At 34.1% G+C, this 20,675-nt stretch overlaps 1 protein-coding gene across 1 annotated transcript; it reads left to right on the top strand.

Moving 5' to 3' along the window:
- The first annotated feature begins 12,351 nt into the window (after window positions 1–12,351).
- LOC142326535 (uncharacterized) lies at window positions 12,352–17,535 on the top strand. The gene is made up of 2 exons (XM_075369113.1): window positions 12,352–12,478; window positions 17,242–17,535. The coding sequence occupies exons 1-2, from the start codon at window positions 12,458–12,460 to the stop codon at window positions 17,533–17,535; spliced, it is 315 nt and encodes a 104-aa protein (XP_075225228.1). The 5' UTR covers window positions 12,352–12,457.
- Window positions 17,536–20,675: the final 3,140 nt, after the last annotated feature.

The following is a 20,675-nucleotide window of genomic DNA, read 5'->3' as shown; positions in this document are numbered from 1 at the left end:
TCTTCAGCTTAGCCGGCTAAAAATTGGAAAATTATAAAAATAATGTTGAAGGAAAACAATAAAATATTAAACGTTTTCTTCAATATTTTTCATTTTTTAATATAAATTAAAACATATGGATTTTTTTATAACTAGTTTCTTTAACATCGGAAACTACATAAACGGGTTTTCTAATCAAAGTTAAAATATAAGTCTCACAGTTTCCCGTTAAAATCTATAGAAGCATTTTTTTTTTGTCATCAGTCATTTGACTGGTTTGATGCAGCTCTCCAAGATTCCCTATCTAGTGCTAGTCGTTTCATTTCAGTATACCCTCTACATCCTACATTCCTAACAATTTGTTTTACGTATTCCAAACGTGGCCTGCCTACACAATTTTTCCCTTCTACCTGTCCTTCCAATATTAAAGCGACAATTCCAGGATGCCTTAGTATGTGGCCTATAAGTCTGTGTCTTCTTTTAACTATATTTTTCCAAACGCTTCTTTCTTCATCTATTTGCCGCAATACCTCTTCATTTGTCGCTTTATCCACCCGTCTGATTTTTAACATTCTCCTATAGCACCGCATTTCAAAAGCTTCTAATCTTTTCTTCTCAGATACTCCGATCGTCCAAGTTTCACTTCAATATAAAGCGACATTCCAAACATACACTTTCAAAAATCTTTTCCTGACATTTAAATTAATTTTTGATGTAAACAAATTATATTTCTTACTGAAGGCTCGATTAGCTTGTGCTATTCGGCATTTTATATCGCTCCTGCTTCGTCCATCTGTAGTAATTCTACTTCCCAAATAACAAAATTCTTCTACCTCCATAATCTGTTCTCCTCCTATTTTCACATTCAGCGGTCCATCTTTGTTATTTCTACTACATTTCATTACTTTTGTTTTGTTCTTGTTTATTTTCACGCGATAGTTCTTGCGTAGGACTTCATCTATGCCGTTCATTGTTTCTTCTAAATCCTTTTTACTCTCGGCTAGAATTACTATATCATCGGCAAATCGTAGCATCTTTATCTTTTCACCTTGTACTGTTACTCCGAATCCAAATTGTTCTTCATTAACTGCTAGTTCCATGTAAAGATTAAAAAGTAACGGAGATAGGGTACATCCTTGTCGGACTCCCTTTCTTATTACGGCTTCTTTCTTATGTTCTTCAATTGTTACTGTTGCTGTTTGGTTACTGTACATGTTAGCAATTGTTTTTCTATCTCTGTAGAAGCATAGAAGCATATAAAGACGTAAAATCCAATTTACGGGTAGATTGTCATTTATCCCTCGTCTCATTTCGGAAATTAGCCCCTTCATTTATTGTGTGATTCAATGTCGCACAACAGTTACGATCCACAAGGATGTAGTATACAGTTAGTTGGCAGTTGCAGCAAATACATGCGCATCGGGTGCATCGGTCTGAGCAATGAGATATCCATGAGTGAGCCCTGTACGAAAACGTCAAATAACAATCTTCTCTCGACGGTTATTCCTGCATGAGAAGCTTCACGGTGATGTAGTATTGCCAGCACAAAAATTATAGTTGTTTTCTCTTCAGAAAACAGACAAGTTCATTAGAAAGATTATTGTAAGGGGGCTGTAAACAAGCCTCTTTTGCCGCACTATCAGCGCGCTCATTGCCTGAAATTCCATATGGCTGGTGATCCAGCAGGAAGCTCACAGTTTTGTTACGCCGAGTCATTTGAGAGATAAAAGACTGCATGTCACAGACGATAGGCGTCTAGAGTACGTCTCTAATCGTCTGTAAGGCACGTACAGAATCTGTGTCGAAATATTGGACTAATTTAAGGTTTTATTAATAGCAAACAGCTCTGCTACGAAAACATTGACGATGCTGGGAAGGCCAAACTGAGAATAGAGGTACTCCGAAAAGCGTTAAATACGCTTGGAACTAGCTAACTGCTAGGAAAGGCAGAAAATAACATTCAAATAAATTATGATAATCTTAGCGGAAATATTAAATATTGCGTTAAATTAAAAATAGAATTTAAACAACTTTCAAACAAAATTTATTGTCATTTCAAATTTCAGTTCCTTCTCCCAACTTAAGGTGAGAATTTTGTTTTATTTACTCGATGAAAATATATTTTAATTAAATAATTTTAAAGGTCAATTTAAAAAAATGGACATTTTTATTAATTTCGGCCATATAGTTAGTTATACTATACAGCTAAAAAAAACACAACGTAATGGAAAATACGTTACTCGGGTGAAATTTTGCTTGACGTAGTTTTAGCATATCTTGAAGTTTAATGAATCCTAACCGAAAAAATCGTTACCGTTGAAAAATTCCAGAAAGATGTATATATATATTCGTACATAAGTACGATTTAAATGAAATTTGACACGATGATTTCTGTATATGAACGTCTGATGTCATTTAATTTCGCTATCCGGACCTGACATATCCCGTACTGCAGATATTTACTCAAAGAATAGATAATTTTTACATTCCCAGCTACAGTTCTATTTCTGCTCGGCTGTATATATAGCTACTCAGGAAAGTACGGCGATAGCAAAATGTTGCGTACTGGAATTTTTTCACTTAACTTAATGCTTTCTAGGTAGCTTAGTTAATTTTTTATCTTATGTAAACCGATATAAAATTTTTTTTTATATAGTAAATGCGCGAATCCAGATTCTATAGTTTATACAGACGGCTTTAGACACGATAATTTTGTCGGTTGTGCTTTTATGGTTATCAATAGAAAAGACATGTTTGGCCTTCCCGGCAACGCCAGTGTTTTCGACGCGGAGCTGTATGTTATTAACAAGGACTTAAATATACTTAGCCCACCATTTGGATACACTTGTCTGTTCAAGTTCCACGAATACCTTACAGGCGATTAGTGACGTGTACTCCAGACGCCCTATTGTCTGTTATCTCTGAAATGACTCAGCGTAACACAACCGGAAGCTTCTGCTGGATCCCATACTCGAAATTTTTTCTGGTAATGCCTGTTTACTGAAGAGGATGGTTCAAGATGAGCGGCAAAGTGATCGGAATGCTGCTATAATTAAACATTATACTTCGTCCAATAACAACACTGTGTCGCCTTGGAGCTCTTTGTACTGGAATAACCGATGAGATGCGATTATATGCCATTTGCGAATAAAGCATATTAGGCTCATTAATGGATATCTGATGTCTGAAACTGATCCACCCGTTTGTGTTCGCCTCGTCTGCCGGTTTTATCTTTTTCTTTTACTTTTACGTTCGGTAATTTTTTTGTTTCATACTAGATCATTATTGATTATTATCTCAAAATTTTACTCGACGAGTGGAATATTTTTATAGAATTTTTATTCTCATACTTAATTTAACGTTCTTTATAATTTCTTTCTTAAGTATAAGCGTTTAGGACGAAGACTTCAACAGCTAGAGATATAAATTACCCAGATTTTCCGGACAAGTTACGAAAATTTTTGCCAGTTTAATTTTTTATATAAAACGGTTTTTTAATAACTAATACCCGGTAACAGGAAAAAACCGGATAATTCAGAGGGTGTTAAAAGTAATACAGAATATTTACATTCTGCCCCAATTTCCTTGGTTCGTTATTTAATGTATAAAAAAAATAAATTTACTGGAAAATCCAAAGGAGACCATATTTTTAACCCCTCCCCTTCACTATGTGTGTTTTCATTGAATCCTTTTACTAATAAATTTCTCAATAAACGCATTCTCATCATCGGAAACATTCGTATACATTCCGTCCCAATTTCCGAGGTTTGTTATTTAATGTATTTTATTATATATACTGTCGAAGATGTCAATCATTGCACTTACAAAAAATAAAGTATTTTTAGCGTTAATGTAAATAAAAATTAAATTATCTAACAGCGGCCTTGACGATAAAATTTATCTGCGTGTAGTTCATTCATTCCTCTTTTTATATGAATTAAATAAGATAATATTACTATATTTGAGCTACGATCTATTCAGCTACGGGTTGTTTTATTACATTACCAGTTAATGGTGAGTAAGCAACTAAATTGTCATATAGCAATAAACAGTACGCGATTGTATCGGGCTAGAAATTCTTTTCGGTTTCAACTTTAATTTTGAAATCGACGCCTATTTTTTATAGATTCATGTTGCCGCGAAAATCAATCGCATATAACGGATACTTGCTTTTATAATCTGAAAATGTGTACGGTGAATCGATATTTTTATAATAGCTTTTTGAAACTCCATAAACATATTATACGTCAACATCCGATTCGCCCGTAAATCTTCATATGGATATAGAGTTGAATTTATCATTACTTTAACATTTTTCGAGTTATAAGAATCAAATTCTGATGCGTTTTCAGTAGCCTTATCGTTCATATCGGTTTGAAAACCTACAATAACATATCGCGGTTTGTCCAATTGTGATGATTCTTTCACGTTCCATGTCGTAGAATTTGTTTGAGGAACGGCTGGATTTTTATGAAGTTCCCAATATCTAAATCCCGTACGCAGCTCTTCATTTTTATCTTTCAATTTAACCAATTCCAATCGATATTCAGACGCCGCCTTCAAATACAGTTCAACCCATACGATTTCTGTTAATTCGATTTATGATTTGAAATTGTAGTACGTATAGCGTTCTAGTCGTTATTAACACTAATTATACTAACACTAATTATCTTTTCAACACTAATTCTTGTCTATTGTTTATGATTATTCTTTTATAGTCTTCGGAAAAACCCATCAACACTGACAATGGTACACATGAAGTAAAATTACCATCATCATCTAAATCAATTTTATTTTTACCTTTAACCCATCCGTGTCTTTCAGTCGATGAAATTAAAGAGTTTGTCATCGAAATCGCATTTTTCATAATCGTTGTCGCGCCTATATTTCTTGTGCTGGCTACTTCTTGCGCGTTTGTAAGATACTGTATCTCCTCGAACAAAAATGCACCCGGAATGTTAACTAATTCTGATGTTGATTTTTTCCCGTTATCGCCCACAAGCTTTCACAAACAACCAAAAAACTATCGCCACGAACAGTATTCACATCCGGTTGATTTATAAGATTCTTATGTCCTTACCCACATCAAAGTTATCTATAAACGGTTAATGTTTGTGACAAAGAAAGGGTGTTCCGAAGGCCGAACTATACCCAAATGTCCCTAGGAATCGCCGAAAGGACCGAGGAACAGAACGGTGCGAGTGATCTGCAATGTAGCTTAGCTTTATCAAAATATGATTGTATGATGGTTTAAACATAACCCGTACGGCAGAGCATGCAGTTTTTTAATAATATCATATATATATATATATATTATTAAATATATATAGTGTTCTGTTTTTTTTATATACATTTTTTTTTCTGGTATGTATGAATATATATATATATATACGATATAGCGAACTTTTATTTTAAAATATAACACTATTAATTCTTTTTTTATTTGTAAATTGCAAAATTTATTAGTAAAAAAATGTATTCAAGGAAAAACATAATGAAGAGAGGGGTTAAAAATATGGTCTCCCTTGGACGTTCCAGTAAATTAATTTTTTTATACATTAAGTAACGAACCACGGAAATTGAGGCAGAATGTAAACATGCTACACTATTGTTAAATAAAGGCAAATATTAATTAAGAAACAGAGGTTTAACAAATATTACCCGATAATAAAGAGTCAACGAAGCTATAAAAAATATTGATAGCAATAGATCAGATAAATACGCTAATAATTAATGTTTAAATTGCCATAATAATTTTTTTCTTGAATACTAAAATTGTATTGTACTCAAATTTATGATAATTATTTATATATATTTATACATAAATACAATATTTTATTTGATATAAATATTTATTTATTATTTTTCTTTGAATTATTCATTGCGGTAATAACTACAAAGAATATATTCAAAGAATAAATGTTTAAAAAAAAAATCACATAAAAACTTATATAATGTCAGTCCAATAATGACAAAATATCGAAGTATAAATTGATCGGAAAGAGAGAGTCAAAATTATTAGCGACATCATTATTAAATAAAAAACTAATAAGGCTTATATACCACACGGTTTTTTTAGAAAGTATTACTGCCACTTTTGATCTATTAATTGTATCAAACTGAAGTAATTACTTTAATCTTCAATTAATTATACGCAATCGCCTTTTATAATTGCACGTGTCTGATCACTCGTGCAAGTAATATCACGTGCCAAAAAATTATATCACGTGAACCTTTATCTTCGATCACTCCCCCTCTTTCTTCATCGCAAACATTCCTGACGTACACCTTCAGATTTAATACGGATATCCTGTAAAGTTATTTAATAGATTAATATATTGTATACTTACTGAAACTTTATAATAATTAATATTATAGCATACGTCATTTACAGTATAAGATATTCGCCCACACTAATTACATTACGTACCGCTTATACGTATGTCAATGACAAAATTCATACATTGGAATAACCCACAAAAAAATAACTACTAGCAATGATCCTATTATTTGTTTCAAATAATATCGTAAACCTTTATCTCTTTCGTTTTAATTTTTTTCTTTAAATTTAAATACGGTCTATTAAGTCGGTTTCGTGAAAATCAGATGACCTGATATCAGACGTAAATCAGAACCCAAAAAATTCGTTCTAAAGAATAATAAGTAGCCTGCAATTTTTTATAGTTGAGGTGGGGAATTCTATTACGAACACTCGGATAGAGCACGTCGGACTCGCAACAGGTTCGCTTGTTGTCTGTGCGAATATGTGCCTGTGCGTACCGACTAAACCACTATCCTGCCACCCTCCTTCCCAGAATTTCCGCAAAGCATTATTTGGGGAGAGAAGCGGCTTTCTCTTCGTTAGATGTGGCTACCTACGGCTGCCATCAATAGAGATGTAATCACCGGGAGTACTGCCTGCTCGATCATTCCAGGACGATTTCAACGGGCCGGAAGCATTCAGGAGCACAGGAGATGGCCTGAATCCAGATTTTAGCGCCAAGGCATCATTGACGATCATCCTTTCATAGCGTTTTATTGGGCTCGTAGGTTTCGACATTATAGCACCGGTCCGGTCCGACACTGCTTACCAGGTTTCAACCGAAGCGATAACGGTCGCTTCGGTTGAAACCTCTTCGAGATTCTCAGACGGGAACATTTTATTTATTTTCACCTCGGTATTTTCAAATATCCATCTCGAATATTTGAAAAACACACGGTACGCCGTTTCCACGGCTTCCTCGACATCGAGACAGAGATTTGAATGGTTAGTCCAAATCTGAATAACTATGCTCTAAACCCCGCATTCCCACATAAAAACCGGCTCAGGGCGTAGTTCATGTCGCCATGCCTCTACGCGTAGATATCCATAAGTAGCCTATACCAGGCTAGTAACGAAAAGTCAAGTGAAAAGTGAAGTTTTTTGCCGCTTTCTTCTTTGTCGCATTTAATATAATATTGTAAATCGGTATGAGAAGCTAACAAAATGCAGATTACAATCAGCTTTATATGTAATAACATCAGTCTATTTGCCAGGATTACAATGCACGCCCTAATGATCATCACCATTGTAAAAGAAATAAAACTAAGGATCGATTTCTTTTTGAAAACAGAATAAGTTCTTTCTCCTAACACAGATACTTTATGAATGTGTCACGATTATAAGATGAGTGCAAAAAAATTTAGTAAACTATTAGATGAAACAAAAGTTGGTTTTATTCGTAGATTAATTTATTTAATAATGATTTCCAAATTGTTATTATTTTACTTAGTTTTTATAGAACTGTAAATCGCTCCATTTTAATGAACCCATATAGCATAGCACGTTTACTTTACATAAAACCGCCATGATATACGTTATTTCTGAGACGGGTACTCTCTATTAAATGTAATACATACATATATATATAACATTTTTGCTTAAAATGGTTACTTATATTTAAAAAAAAAATAAAAAAATAGATTGACATTTCAAACAAAAAGATACATATATCTTAGCTCCAAATTTTTCTCTAATTATTACTGTACGGACATTCTTCTCCATCCGATATATTCCAAGCTAATATTTTGATGGCAACTGACATATTACGCCAAACTTCTGTATTATCGGTTTTTTTAGTGCGTCGATAATTTATGCTGTAATATATATGAACAGGAAGTATCTGAAGTGGACAAAAGTTTATCATCGATAAATGGAAAGTACAGAAAGAATTTAAGAAACGAAGATTAAATAATCGACTACAGTAAATGAACTTCCTACAAAATTTTATAAATGCTTAAATGAGTGGGTGTGGAAGAAACAGTTGAAGCGTGTAATAAAATATACCGTTCGGGAGAATAGCCTGAAAACTATAATGATAATGATTCCGAAGAAAACTCGTAACATACAATGTAGAGAACACAGAACAATAAGTTTAATAGACCGTGCCGCTAAAATATAAGATTCCTAAACTAGAGCTTGATAAGAATGCCGAAGATATTGCAAGAGAGAAACAGTTTGTCTTTAGGAAAGGGAAACAAATCAGAGATGCCAACGGGCTACTAAGAATGGTCGGAGAGAGAGCTATTTAGAGAGAGGAAGATGAATGAGTCTGTGTTTCATAGATTCGGGGAAGACATTTAACAGAGTCAAATGGGAGAAAATAATGAAGATTCTTAAAGAGAAAACAGTAGAATGGAAAGACTGCAAATATTATTTTTCATATATATATATATATATATATATATATATATATATATATATATATATAAATTATCAACACACTCTTGTTTTACTGAAAATTTTATTAATTAAAGAATTAACATGAGACAAACAGAGACAATGAACATAAATAAAAAAATATGACTGGCTGGGTGCAGATATTTGGCAAAGATGCTGACTCTCATCGACATATTTCAACGTTAACATTGAAGATACTTTGAGAATATATTAGAATAAAGGGAAGAAGATCTTTTTGCCCATTATCAGAAGATAATCGCTTCTCGGCCTCTGGCCCCGTATTGCAAACTTGCATTGCATTACCGTTTGCTGTTTCGGCAATAGCAGTGTTCTACGTTCTTGTCGTCGGGGCTGTACAGCGATCGGTGGCGGTTAGTTAACTTACGTTACTGCGCAGTGTTACCCAAAACAGCGGCGTACTATGATGCAGAAGTGCCACCGTCAGGTAAATAAGGACGATTCCTTTTGAATTTCAAAGTCCCCAATTTCGTACTTCGTGAGGCCAAGTAATTTTTCAGATCATCTGGCAGATTCGGGAAGCGATTTCGCTCCGACCTCGCCGGTGGTCTAAATTAGGAGGTTTTTGCTTTTGACTTCTCGAGCGGGTTGTATGAGAACGGACGGCCCTGCTCGAGGAAGAAATTGTGAATAACACCCACCCGGGTTAACCCTGTAGTGGAAACCTTTAAAAAAGCGAAGGTCAGACCCGGTAGTTCTGTCCCGCTGGTTCTGGCAGCCCAGGGAGAAGACCTGGGCTACCTTTATAAATTTCTGAATCTGCCCAAGAGTGTCGGCACGGGCGCGAGGCAAAACATCCTCCCGAGGTTCCAAGAAATCCAGGAGGCTTTCTGTGCAGTAGCGGAAGGTTTTGAAACTTTGGCTTTTCAGCCCAAGGAAGCCAAAGTGGTTCCTAAAGTAATAGTACAACAACATGGACAAGGCTGTCTAGCGGATGACAGCAGCCAGACTTTTAGACGAGTTGACCACAGAAGCGGTTATTTATGATAGCCAGTTTGGTTTCTGGCGTGGTCGTCCGATAAGCGATTAATAAGGTTGTTAATTGGGCAGCGTTGGTCCGCAGCGGCACATGTAGGACAAGGTATATTGCCGCGTTAATACTCGATATTAATAACGCGTTTGGGTTCCTACGGTGGGACACAATGACGACCCTTTGTGAAGGCATTATTAACTATTTGCAGAGACAAATACGTGAATCATGAGTGACAGATGGATAACGGCTGACGCTCAGAGCGGGACTCACACATTTCAGATTCACGGCGGTGTACCGCAGGGGTCTGTTCTTAGCCTCTTGTTGTAGGTTACAGTTTATGACGGGGTGCTTCGGCTCCGACTGTCAATGGCGTGTGAAGCCATAGCTTACGCTGAAGATCTTGCTATTTTGGTTAGCGCCAAAACAGAGGAAGAACTGGAGATAAACGGTAACATCGCACTAGCAACAATTAAAGCTCAGACGGTAGATCACGGTCTGGAATTATCTCCTAGCAAATGCGTTTACACAATACTGGCTGGAAGAAGACACATTAGCCCTGTTAATTTTAAACCGGGAGGGCAGCTAATTCGACACAGGATTAGTGTCAGATATTTAGGAGTGACGATTGACCGTGTATGCATATTCAGTGAAAGTGTTAAGGAATGTGTCGACAAAACCGAGGCCACAATGAAGACTCTTCTTTGTTGATATCACCACAGTCTGCCCCTAGGGTCTCCAGGAGAAGACTTATTATGTCAGTCGTCGCCTCAACTACGTTGTACGCTGCTCCAGTCTGAGGCACTGCTATAAACATACAGTGGAATTTGGCCAGATTGAGATGGGTTCAGCGATTGTCGCTACTGGGAGTCATCTGTACATACACAACCGTCTCCTACGACTTGGCGTGTGTGCCGGTGGCTGTCCCTCCCATCGATGTTTTACTACGGGGATGTATGAACGTCTATGAAGGCAGTAGTAGATCGGAGGCTAGGTTGTTAACTTTTAATAACCGGAACGAAAGATGGCGGGTAGGGTTCAGATCTACGTGGACTAAAAGATTGTTAACAGATCTAAACGCGTGTTGTGACAGACAGCACGGAGAGATTAATCATGGAAACTTCAAGGCATACTTACGTCGAATAGGCCGGCGGGAATCTTCCCGTTGTATGTACTGCGATTTTGATGACACAGCTGAACACACGTATTTTATCGGACCGATTGGGTTGAGCAACGGACACTGGCTGGCATAACAGGCTTTGATCCAGAACACCTGGTCGAATATATACTTGCAACTGCGGACAACTGGAGGCTCGTTGAGAAGTTCGCGGAGACAGTTTTATGCAGCAAAGACGTGGAAGAAGGGGTTGTTAATTTAGGGATGTGCGGACAGCCCCAGCCGCGAGGTCCGGTATGCTCAGATGTGCCAGTCGCAGTGAACGGCTGGGGACTCTAGAGGGGATTAGGAGGGGAAAAATTTAAGACCGAGACCCAACCGTCGGATGGGGCTCGGGGATGACATAGTCGGACCCGGTTACCTCTCTTGGCGGTTTGAGGCGCCTCAAATAAACACTGAGACCCGGTTCCTTGGGGGGAGACTAGGGGGCAGAACTGCCATGCCGAAGCTGCCGGTAGCTGGGGAGGCCTCTTTAAACTAAAAGGACACTCTCCTGGGCCGAGCTCTATTTAATTGTATGTCCGGCCCAGGGGAGTAGAGGATAAAAAAAAAAAAAAAACATTAAAAATTGTTGTTCGTAAGATAACCGGATTCGTATCCTTTTTTTGATATAGATCGAGACTAAGGCAATAATTCACGAGGGAAGGCCGCCAAGGGGAGGTAATATCGTTGAGTAACAAGAGGAACTGGAAGTACTTGTATATTTACAGATAAGAAAAACCAATGAGCTCTGATGGCTAGAGAAGCAGTAGATCTTGGCAGTTCCTCATATCGGTTAACATGCTAGTTGGAGAATACCGCATCAAAGTTAGATCAAAATTAATCAATTAAACTTTCAAAAACTATACACACAACATTTCATTTTAAGTACGTCGACTAATTAAGTAATAGTAAAATATACTGGTAATTTTACTCAATTTCAACGATAAATAAAAATAAAAAATGATAATTCACCTACAATACCTGTTTCGGTATATATATATATATATAGGGAGAGAGAGAGAGAGAGAGAGAGAGAGAGAGAGATAGAGGAAAAAACAATAGTAACGTATATTAAATAGACACCTTTAAAAATAAAATTATGATGTTAGAGGTTTTTCAAGAATACCTTGAAAGAAGATCTGAAAATTAAATTGTTGTTAAGAACACAAAGAACAACCTGCGGAGAGAATGAAGAGGTACTGGGAAGGAAAAAATAGCAATGAAGAATGAAGTGAAGGAAAACGGTCCTTAGTGGCCAAAATCAATCACAAAAAAAATAATTAAGAAATAGTTGTTACGTAACAGTACAGTACTAGAAATAGGCAAACGAAAGTTACATCGATGGTCACACTATTACATTATGTCATGCATAAAGACATTATTTTGTGCCAATAAATAAGCTATATAGGTTTTTAGTGTCCATTATAGCACGATAGGCTAAAATACGTGTGTATAATATAAAATAATTCGATAATGATAACGATAACATCATGATGAAACTAAAAGAGGGGATGTTAAATTCATATATATATATAGTACCGCAAAACAATTCCAAACGTATCAAATTTTATTCGCAGGTAGAAGAAACTACAACAACAAACCGACAACAAACATGGCAGCAACCAAAATTGTTGTAAGTAATTTATGATTTTTATTATTATTCAATAAATAATATATATAATAATTATAACGATAATAAATAAACCGGTGTTTTAATCTTTTCATGACTCGTTAATAGTAATTTAACGTTAAAATAACATAAATATAATACAAATTAAAACGTGGTAAAATGCTTTAAAAAAAACCATACAGATAAAAAAATAAATAATAAAAATTACTAAAATTATTGTGTGTAGATTTGACTATCAGTGTGACGGATTTGCTTATTCGTAAGGATTAACTTAACGGCACAGTTTAACAGTATCGAACTATAACTGGATGTAATCAATTTTGTTACGAAAATTGGACTATCTGCTCTATTGTATAGTAATATTAAATAAATAAATATGCGTTAATCGATTGATTCGTGCGATATAATCATAGCCTCAAGATATTAACTGCAGATTTGCTGATATATTGGAGCCCATAGGCAGCTGCATCCCTTATTCATATTAATTAGTTTGCTTGTAGTTTATTAAAATTTATGGATATCCAACTCGTGGTGTGTTATGTTATTAATTATAATTTACAACAGAATGATAGCGGCTGGAAGAAAATCCCTAGGAGCTGTTTGTTAGTAATTATAACTACCCTGGCTAGTTTTAGTTTTAGTAATTATATAACTAGCTTGACTGAGCCTCCTCTCTCGCGTTTGGGAAGACGTGCGCCTAACCTTCTGCGCCCATTCAATACCTATAATAATATTAAATAAATATACAGGCCGACTTCAATTTTTTGTTGGAAATTTTACTGCTGACAACTTTGTCGTACTTCGATTTAATTCAAAACTCGTTTTAATACAAAAAGCCCTTTTTAAGTAGCTTAAATAGAAATCATACTTATTATTTATTCTTAATCGCTACAGAGCATACATGTGTTTTTAATAATAACTTAGCCATGACATAAATTTTAACCGCGACTGAAACATTATTAATCGAGACACTTACTTAAATATATCCTGTTAATTAGCTTATCGACTTCGATTATACGTTTTTTAAATACGGAATTTATTTATATAAACTTATAAAACTTGATAAAAAACGTAATTATTATACTATAATTAAAAATAATTATATCATTTCGCGAATGGGATCCGAAGCTACCAGGTGTCTGCCCAGAGATTATTTTTTTCAAGCTAATTTTCATTCGTATAAAAGAAAAATAATAGAGCTAGTAGTTTGCCTTATTAGAAATTTTTCTTACCATATATATATACTGAGCCCACCACCAGCCATAACGCGCAATCATTTGTTTAACAACTGATTTTCGAAGTCAAATATTCTGAGGTTCAAAACCTAGTAAATATGTTAATTGTTTTTATACGGATTTGAATACTAGACACTGGATATCGATATATTTCGATGGTTGGGGTTCAATTAACCACACGTCTAATGAATGTCGGCCGAGTCTGTACAAAAGTAGTTCTACAGATTGCAAAGTACACATTAGTAATATATATATATATATATATATACAACAGTACAAATTGATCTTTTATAAACAAAGACGTTAAAAATTTGGTAAATCACGTAATAACTGTCTAAAAAAATCGATATTGATGTAGACAATGATCTGTATAGACTATATCTATCGAGGTAGATAGTGATGTTGGATTTACTAAAAGAAGTTTTAGTTTCTTTATTTATGATTTACATAGTAGTGGGTCACTGAGATTTGCGTTGTGATAATCATTCCTAGGATCGTAACAAAGCTACACTTAAATTTTATAACGACTGGCTCAATAGTCTTCGCGGTTATCGGGGACAGACGAAAAAGACGATGTCTCTATACGGTAGTGAGATATTATTTATAGAATTGATTTGTTAGTTAAAAAGAATTATCCGACATATTCCCCTTCACACTGTCATTTTTTTATTGAATCGGTTCTTTTTGTATTTACTTTTTATCGTTCCTTATAGCCTTTGTTCTTATACAGCATGTGGTTTTCAAAATTAATTTTACTAGGAAAACCAACAGCGATTTCCGGTATAACTTCTGTAAATAACTCAGCAAAATTAACATTTCAGCCTTTAAAAACCTAAAATTAAATAGGATAAATTTAGACAAAAACGAAAAACGTTTATCATTTCATTTACCCGTTTAAGAATATTCCATAAGATCATTCCAAAAACTAGATAAATCAAATAGAAATATTTTCTAATACTGTCCCAATATTAACACCCGAAATATTAATTCCATAACTAGAAAAGATTCTTTAGAATCAAGACCGATGTAATACTGTCTTATTGACGTTAAACAGTTTCTAAAATTTCTTTCTGCTCAAAATTTAAGTTCTAAGCTTTTCTTATTATGAATTTATTAATTAAGAATTTCTCTGAAAATCTTACAATAGAATATCGGCATTCTACTGATGTAATGTGCAACAATACAGTCGAAATTTTTTAAATATTAAAATTATTTAACAATTTTTAATCGACTGTGAAAGTTACCGAGAACTGAAATAATTCTAATAATGTAAGAGGTATAATTTTTAAGAGGTATAATAAAATACCTTTTAAAACGTTTTTTATTATATATTAACGAAGTAAAAATTAAATTGTAAATCATATAAAATACATCGTAATTCATAAACAAGTCTAATAATAGTAACTGTACAAGATATGTTTAAATTTTATACGACATTACTTTTATTTTAGTCATTTTTCTAGTAAATTTAACTATTACAATCAGTAACCTAGACATTTTTTCTTAACAAAAATTTATAAATTTAGAAAAAATCTCAACATAAAAAAAAGGAAATGACAAAAGCATTACTAATATATTTTCAAATAATTTTTGTTCATTTTATTGTTTCAAACAAAATACACACTATACTTGCTTATTTGATTATTTATTAAAATAAATTAAATCTTTTACTCCAATCATTAATAAAATAATACATTATGGAAATCCCACCTTTATAAATTAAATTATAAATATAAAAACAAATTAAAAAAAAAAAATTGATCCGATTAAAGTACATAATTTATTAATTATGTAAATACAAACACTTGAAATGATAATGTTAATGAAAACACACTAAATATAAACAAATTAAAAATGTATGATGTTTAAACAATAGCAATATGCTTAATGTTTAAACAAATTAAATTAATAATGCACGGAGTACGTGTCGAGATCTGAGATAGTGAAGACGTCTTCTTCGAGCATTCATTTTTTAAGAATAAGTGACCGTTTTTTTTGGTAAAGATTCCGCATTCATAAATATAAACGCAAGGATAAGTCAACGTATTTAATTTTCTAATACGGTTCTATAAAAGACTTACGGAAATAAGACGATTATTTGACAATCCAATTTTTTTTATACTGAAATAGAGTTTGACTTTTTGAGGGAGTCCAGAAGATGAAATATGTTTCACGCGGGAATATACGTAGTTATAATAAATATTTAACAATGAAGACAAGTTTAAGAGTTCTACACGGTCCTTCGAAGCAAAATAAATCCATCATCTTAATAAAGAAATTTCTTTAAAAATATGTATTTCTTAAAAATAGTGATTGAAGGGTAGCGATAAAGTGGATCAGTCTATTTTTGTAACGTGCATATTAATAAAATCAAGATTCTACATATGGAAAATACTCGTATATTTAAATAGCACAAACATTGTGTTTATTGTAATTTGAACAGACACAATATTTAATGAAACCTAAATTTAATAGAATTTTATTTGTTTATAATGTAGTAGAAGCTTTTATTTATAAAATAATAATAAAAACAAAAATTGCAGAAAGCTTTACTATATATATATATAAATATATACCCATATAATTAAGTAAGGAAAAAATAATCTAATAATTAATCTTAAGAAAACCATAATGTGGTTTGCACATTCTGTTCTTTATTACCTTATACGTTTACATATATATTATATAATATAAAAATATTTTATTAGAAAAATTAATTATAAACTGAATTATTATTGAGAATAATTAAATTCATCTTTTTTTGACGTCTTTCTTTTGTATGATTTATTTGTATTAAACATATTATCGATTTTTTAAATTAAATTGAACATTTTAATTTACCCGAAAAAAAATTTAAATATTTCATAATGATATGGACATATCACTTTTTTGAAGAAAACGTTGGTTACCTCCAACTTTTTCTTCAGTACACGATTTCTTTAGGTGCGTTTCTAACACGGACAAAGTAACAATTTGTCGATCTAACACAGTCGTTTACAAAATCTAGAATGAATTATAAATTTGTTAACATCGGCTGGATTTCAGAAAAAAATTGATAATTCCTTTTATCACTTGTACACTTTAATTCTAAACAAAATCTCTTTCTCTCAAAAAATGTAGTAATTTCTCGTACTTTATGCGGTTTAATTTTTCTTAACGAAAATTTCATTTTTAATGATTCGTAGTAATTTTAAAATAACCGATTACGACAAAATTAAAAAAATAAAAAACTTATGATTTTTAATATAGCGTAAATTCGTCGAATTATATATTTTTTGGAACAGATCGATCAAATCGAAATTTTTTTCTCAGAAATTGAACTTAGGTAGGGGAAGATCAGCCGCTTTTGAGAGATATGCTTGTTTGACGGAATATTGGTATTTGTGTACGCGTGATTGCAACCTCAACGTAATAAACAAATAAATCGATTTTTTAAAACTTGTTTTTTCATAACACTCACAAAAACATAATAGTATTACTCTGAAACAAACAACAACAAAAATTAATCCTGATTCTTTCTTTGAATTACAGTTGGCCGTAGTCGCCCTTATTGCAGTAGTAGAAGGTGGAGTCGTACCAGTGGTCGCTCCATTCGCCAGTTCCTACACAGCACATGCCGTCAACCACGCTGTCGCTGCACCAGTGGCCGCTGCTCCTGTTGCTGCACCTCTTGTTGCCGCCGCACCAACAGCTTACCACGCGTATCCAGCAGCTTATACTGCCTACAGCGCTGCCTATCCGGCTGCCTACAGCTCTGCCTATCCGGCTGCCTACAGCGCCTACCAAGCTTATCCTTCAGCCGCATATGTTGCTGCATTCAAATAAATGTAATACTAAGTTGTTCGTGATGGAATAATAAAATTTTATGTCAAATTTTAATGTACTAATTGCCTATTGTTATATTACCAATTCCTTATTAGTTTACGCTGAAATAATTATTTAAAATGTTTAAATGCAGATACCGAAAATCTTTCCTTCCTTCCGAAAATCCTTCATTTAATCTTAACTATATAGTTACATAAATACCTTTTCGGTTTAATTATAAAAAAAACAAAAAACAAATACAATCAAGAGATTTTATTTCACGGGGAAAATATCAGCGTGAATGGTTATTAAAAGAAAAATCAGAAAGTATACTATTTGTGGTCAGTTTTTTTTTTTTTAGAAAGTAGGAAAATCGTGACGAAAATTTTATATAAGTAATAAACAACTAGAAATTATTATTTTTTGCGTACGAGAACTCTGGTTTTATTAAATAAAATATTTTAATTAAAGTAACGTATGAAAGAGAGCGGTTGTTTTGTTTATCTCATAAAAATTAAAAAGTAATTAAAAAACAAAACAAACGTAATTATAATAATAATTTATTTTAAATATACTGTAAATCCTCACTTATCCAATTTCCTTAAATATTTCTTTCGATATGGAGTACATCTATTATTTTTTAATTAAATCGTAAAAACAATTTGAATTATTTGGATATGTCATAACGACAATTTTAGAGAAATTGTCTAAAAGACCACTCTCCATTTTGTTGTTGTCCCGTTAAACAAAATATATCAAAAGATTTTTCCTGTTGCACTTATTTTGGTCAGTGAAAAATCGAATTGAATATTGTAGTATGATACAACAAAAGTTTGAGCGATTCATAATGATCGATGATGAGTTTATTGACTCATCCGCTTGACTCAACCGCTTTCAAACTTTATATTCACGTACCTTTTTCTTGTAAAATTATTTTCCACTTAGAAGAAAAATAATTTTATCTTAAAAAACGAACGCTATAAACGATTTATTTTTAAAACGATGGTAATCAAGACTCAATGCATAATGAAAGAAAGGTTTTAATTGGTCGACTACAGGAATACAAAATATCAATGACTACGTCTACTCATTCAAGTTAAATTTATAGACTAGGGGCATCAATGAATTCCAATTAGATAACGCTTTTAATTATGCTTATTTCATTGCAAGTCCGGTTCGAATGTACTTCACAGTAATTTAAAGTTGACCTTATTATACCGGTAGATAAGGTTATAATATTGCATGAATAATTTATGTTAAACTGTTTAAAAAAAAACGGTTCAAAATAATATTTTTAAAAAAAGTCTCTTATTAGTCGAAAAGTTGTTTCAACGTCATTTGTCTTACAGCATTTTTAAAAATATTCTTTCCTAGTAACTTAGTTTAGGTTCAGTTAGAAATTGGACTTAAATTTATTTAAAATTTTAAGGATTTTTAATTTTTACATCTATTAGTATAATTTTCATTTAAAATATGGATGGTGTACAAAATACGCTAATTATATAAAAAAATGTTCCCGTGAGATAGAGAAACTTGCCTTCTGGAAAAAAAAACGATGCAGAAAACTGAGCTTCAACCGAGGCTCTTTAGAAATCTATAATAATTATTAATCCTAAACTACCTATGTTAATTTATCCATAATTTGTTTACGTGAAAATATTTTGAATATTATTATTTTATCGGGTTATATTGTTACGTTATAACAATCCAATAAAACGTAGAAAAATTAACCCCGGCTCCGGATTACATAGGAATCAGTTAATTTTTTGGAAAGACCGGTCGACCATTCAAGCCCTCCTAAAGGTCACATCTTGGACGAATTGCGTGAAGTGAGGTATTTGGTGAACGAGACGACTGCCAATACTAATTTTATTGGATGTCTGCAATGCTTTTGGCTCGGTCTCATTGGACGCCATTCTTGACGCTCTGCGACGGAAAGGAATCAATTCATATACATTGCAGCAGATTTGGGATTATTTTCAAAAGAGATGGGTCTCTGATGAGACGCAGCAAGGGGAACTACGCTTTCGGATGTAAGGGGGTCCCGTAGGGCTCTGTGCTTGGACCCCTCCTCTGGAATGTAGTGTTCGATGGAGTTCTCATCTTCCCTTCCGGTACAGTCGAGGTGATGGCTTATGCTGATGACTTGGCTATCCTCGTTGGTGGAAAGACCGAGCAGAACCTCTTGGACCGGGACAACGAGGTCCCTACTAGTACAGAGAGACGATTGATGGATAACGGACTACATTTATCAGCGGTTCTAGCCAGTCAGAGGAAGGAGGACCGAATTGACCTACGCATCGGAGAACATCTGATCCCGTCCAAAGCCACTGTTAGATATCTCGGGTTGACTATTGACCGGTCGTGTAGATTCAGCAACCGCATCATCGCGGTCTGCGAGCTGGCAGAGAACACACTTTCTGCCCTAAATCGATTACTCTCGAGCCAGATGGCACCTCGAGCGTCGTAACGGAGGGTCATCATATCTACCGTTAATAGGATCGTTAATTAGATCGCTTCTCGGCCACTGATCCTGTATTGTAAACTTGCAATTTTCATTACCTGTAGCGATTTTTTGTAAGGACAGTGTTCTACGTACACGTCGTCGGGGCTGTACAACGATCGATGGCAGTTAATCAATCTGCGTTGCTGCAAAGTGTTTCACGGAACAGCGGCGTAGTGTGTTGCAGGAGGGGCACCGTGGATTAAATAAGGACGTTTTCTTTGTATGTTAGTGTTCCCAATTCGTAGTTCGTGAGGCCAATAAGCTTTCTGGATCCTCTGGCAGGTTCGGGAAGCGATTTCGCTCCAATATCCCCAGTGTTCTGACTTAGATGCTTTTAGCTTTTGATGTTTCGAGCGGGTTTACGTGAGAACAGGTGCTTGCTCGGAAAAGAAATTGTTAAACGTTCACCTTGCCTTGAGTTAGGTGTTAGTTTTCCTTCAGGCTGTGAACGTAGTGCCTGGCGTCCCAGTAGATGCTATTTTCTTAAGCTGCGATGGAGCAATCCGGGGGAGATTGCTTGGAGAACTTGATTGGTTTTGCCAAGGACTTGATCCCTTCCAGACGAGAAGTTCAATTGGCAGGTCTCCGCAGAAGCCCCAGTCCTTCGCAAAACCCACTTTGCGAAGGACTTCCTTCGCAAAACCGGAGTTTTCCA

Source organism: Lycorma delicatula, chromosome 6 (genome assembly GCF_047948215.1).
Source record: "Lycorma delicatula isolate Av1 chromosome 6, ASM4794821v1, whole genome shotgun sequence".
In the NCBI taxonomy this organism is placed as follows: Eukaryota; Metazoa; Arthropoda; class Insecta; order Hemiptera; family Fulgoridae; genus Lycorma; species Lycorma delicatula.
This window is presented reverse-complemented; position numbering and strand designations above follow the sequence as displayed.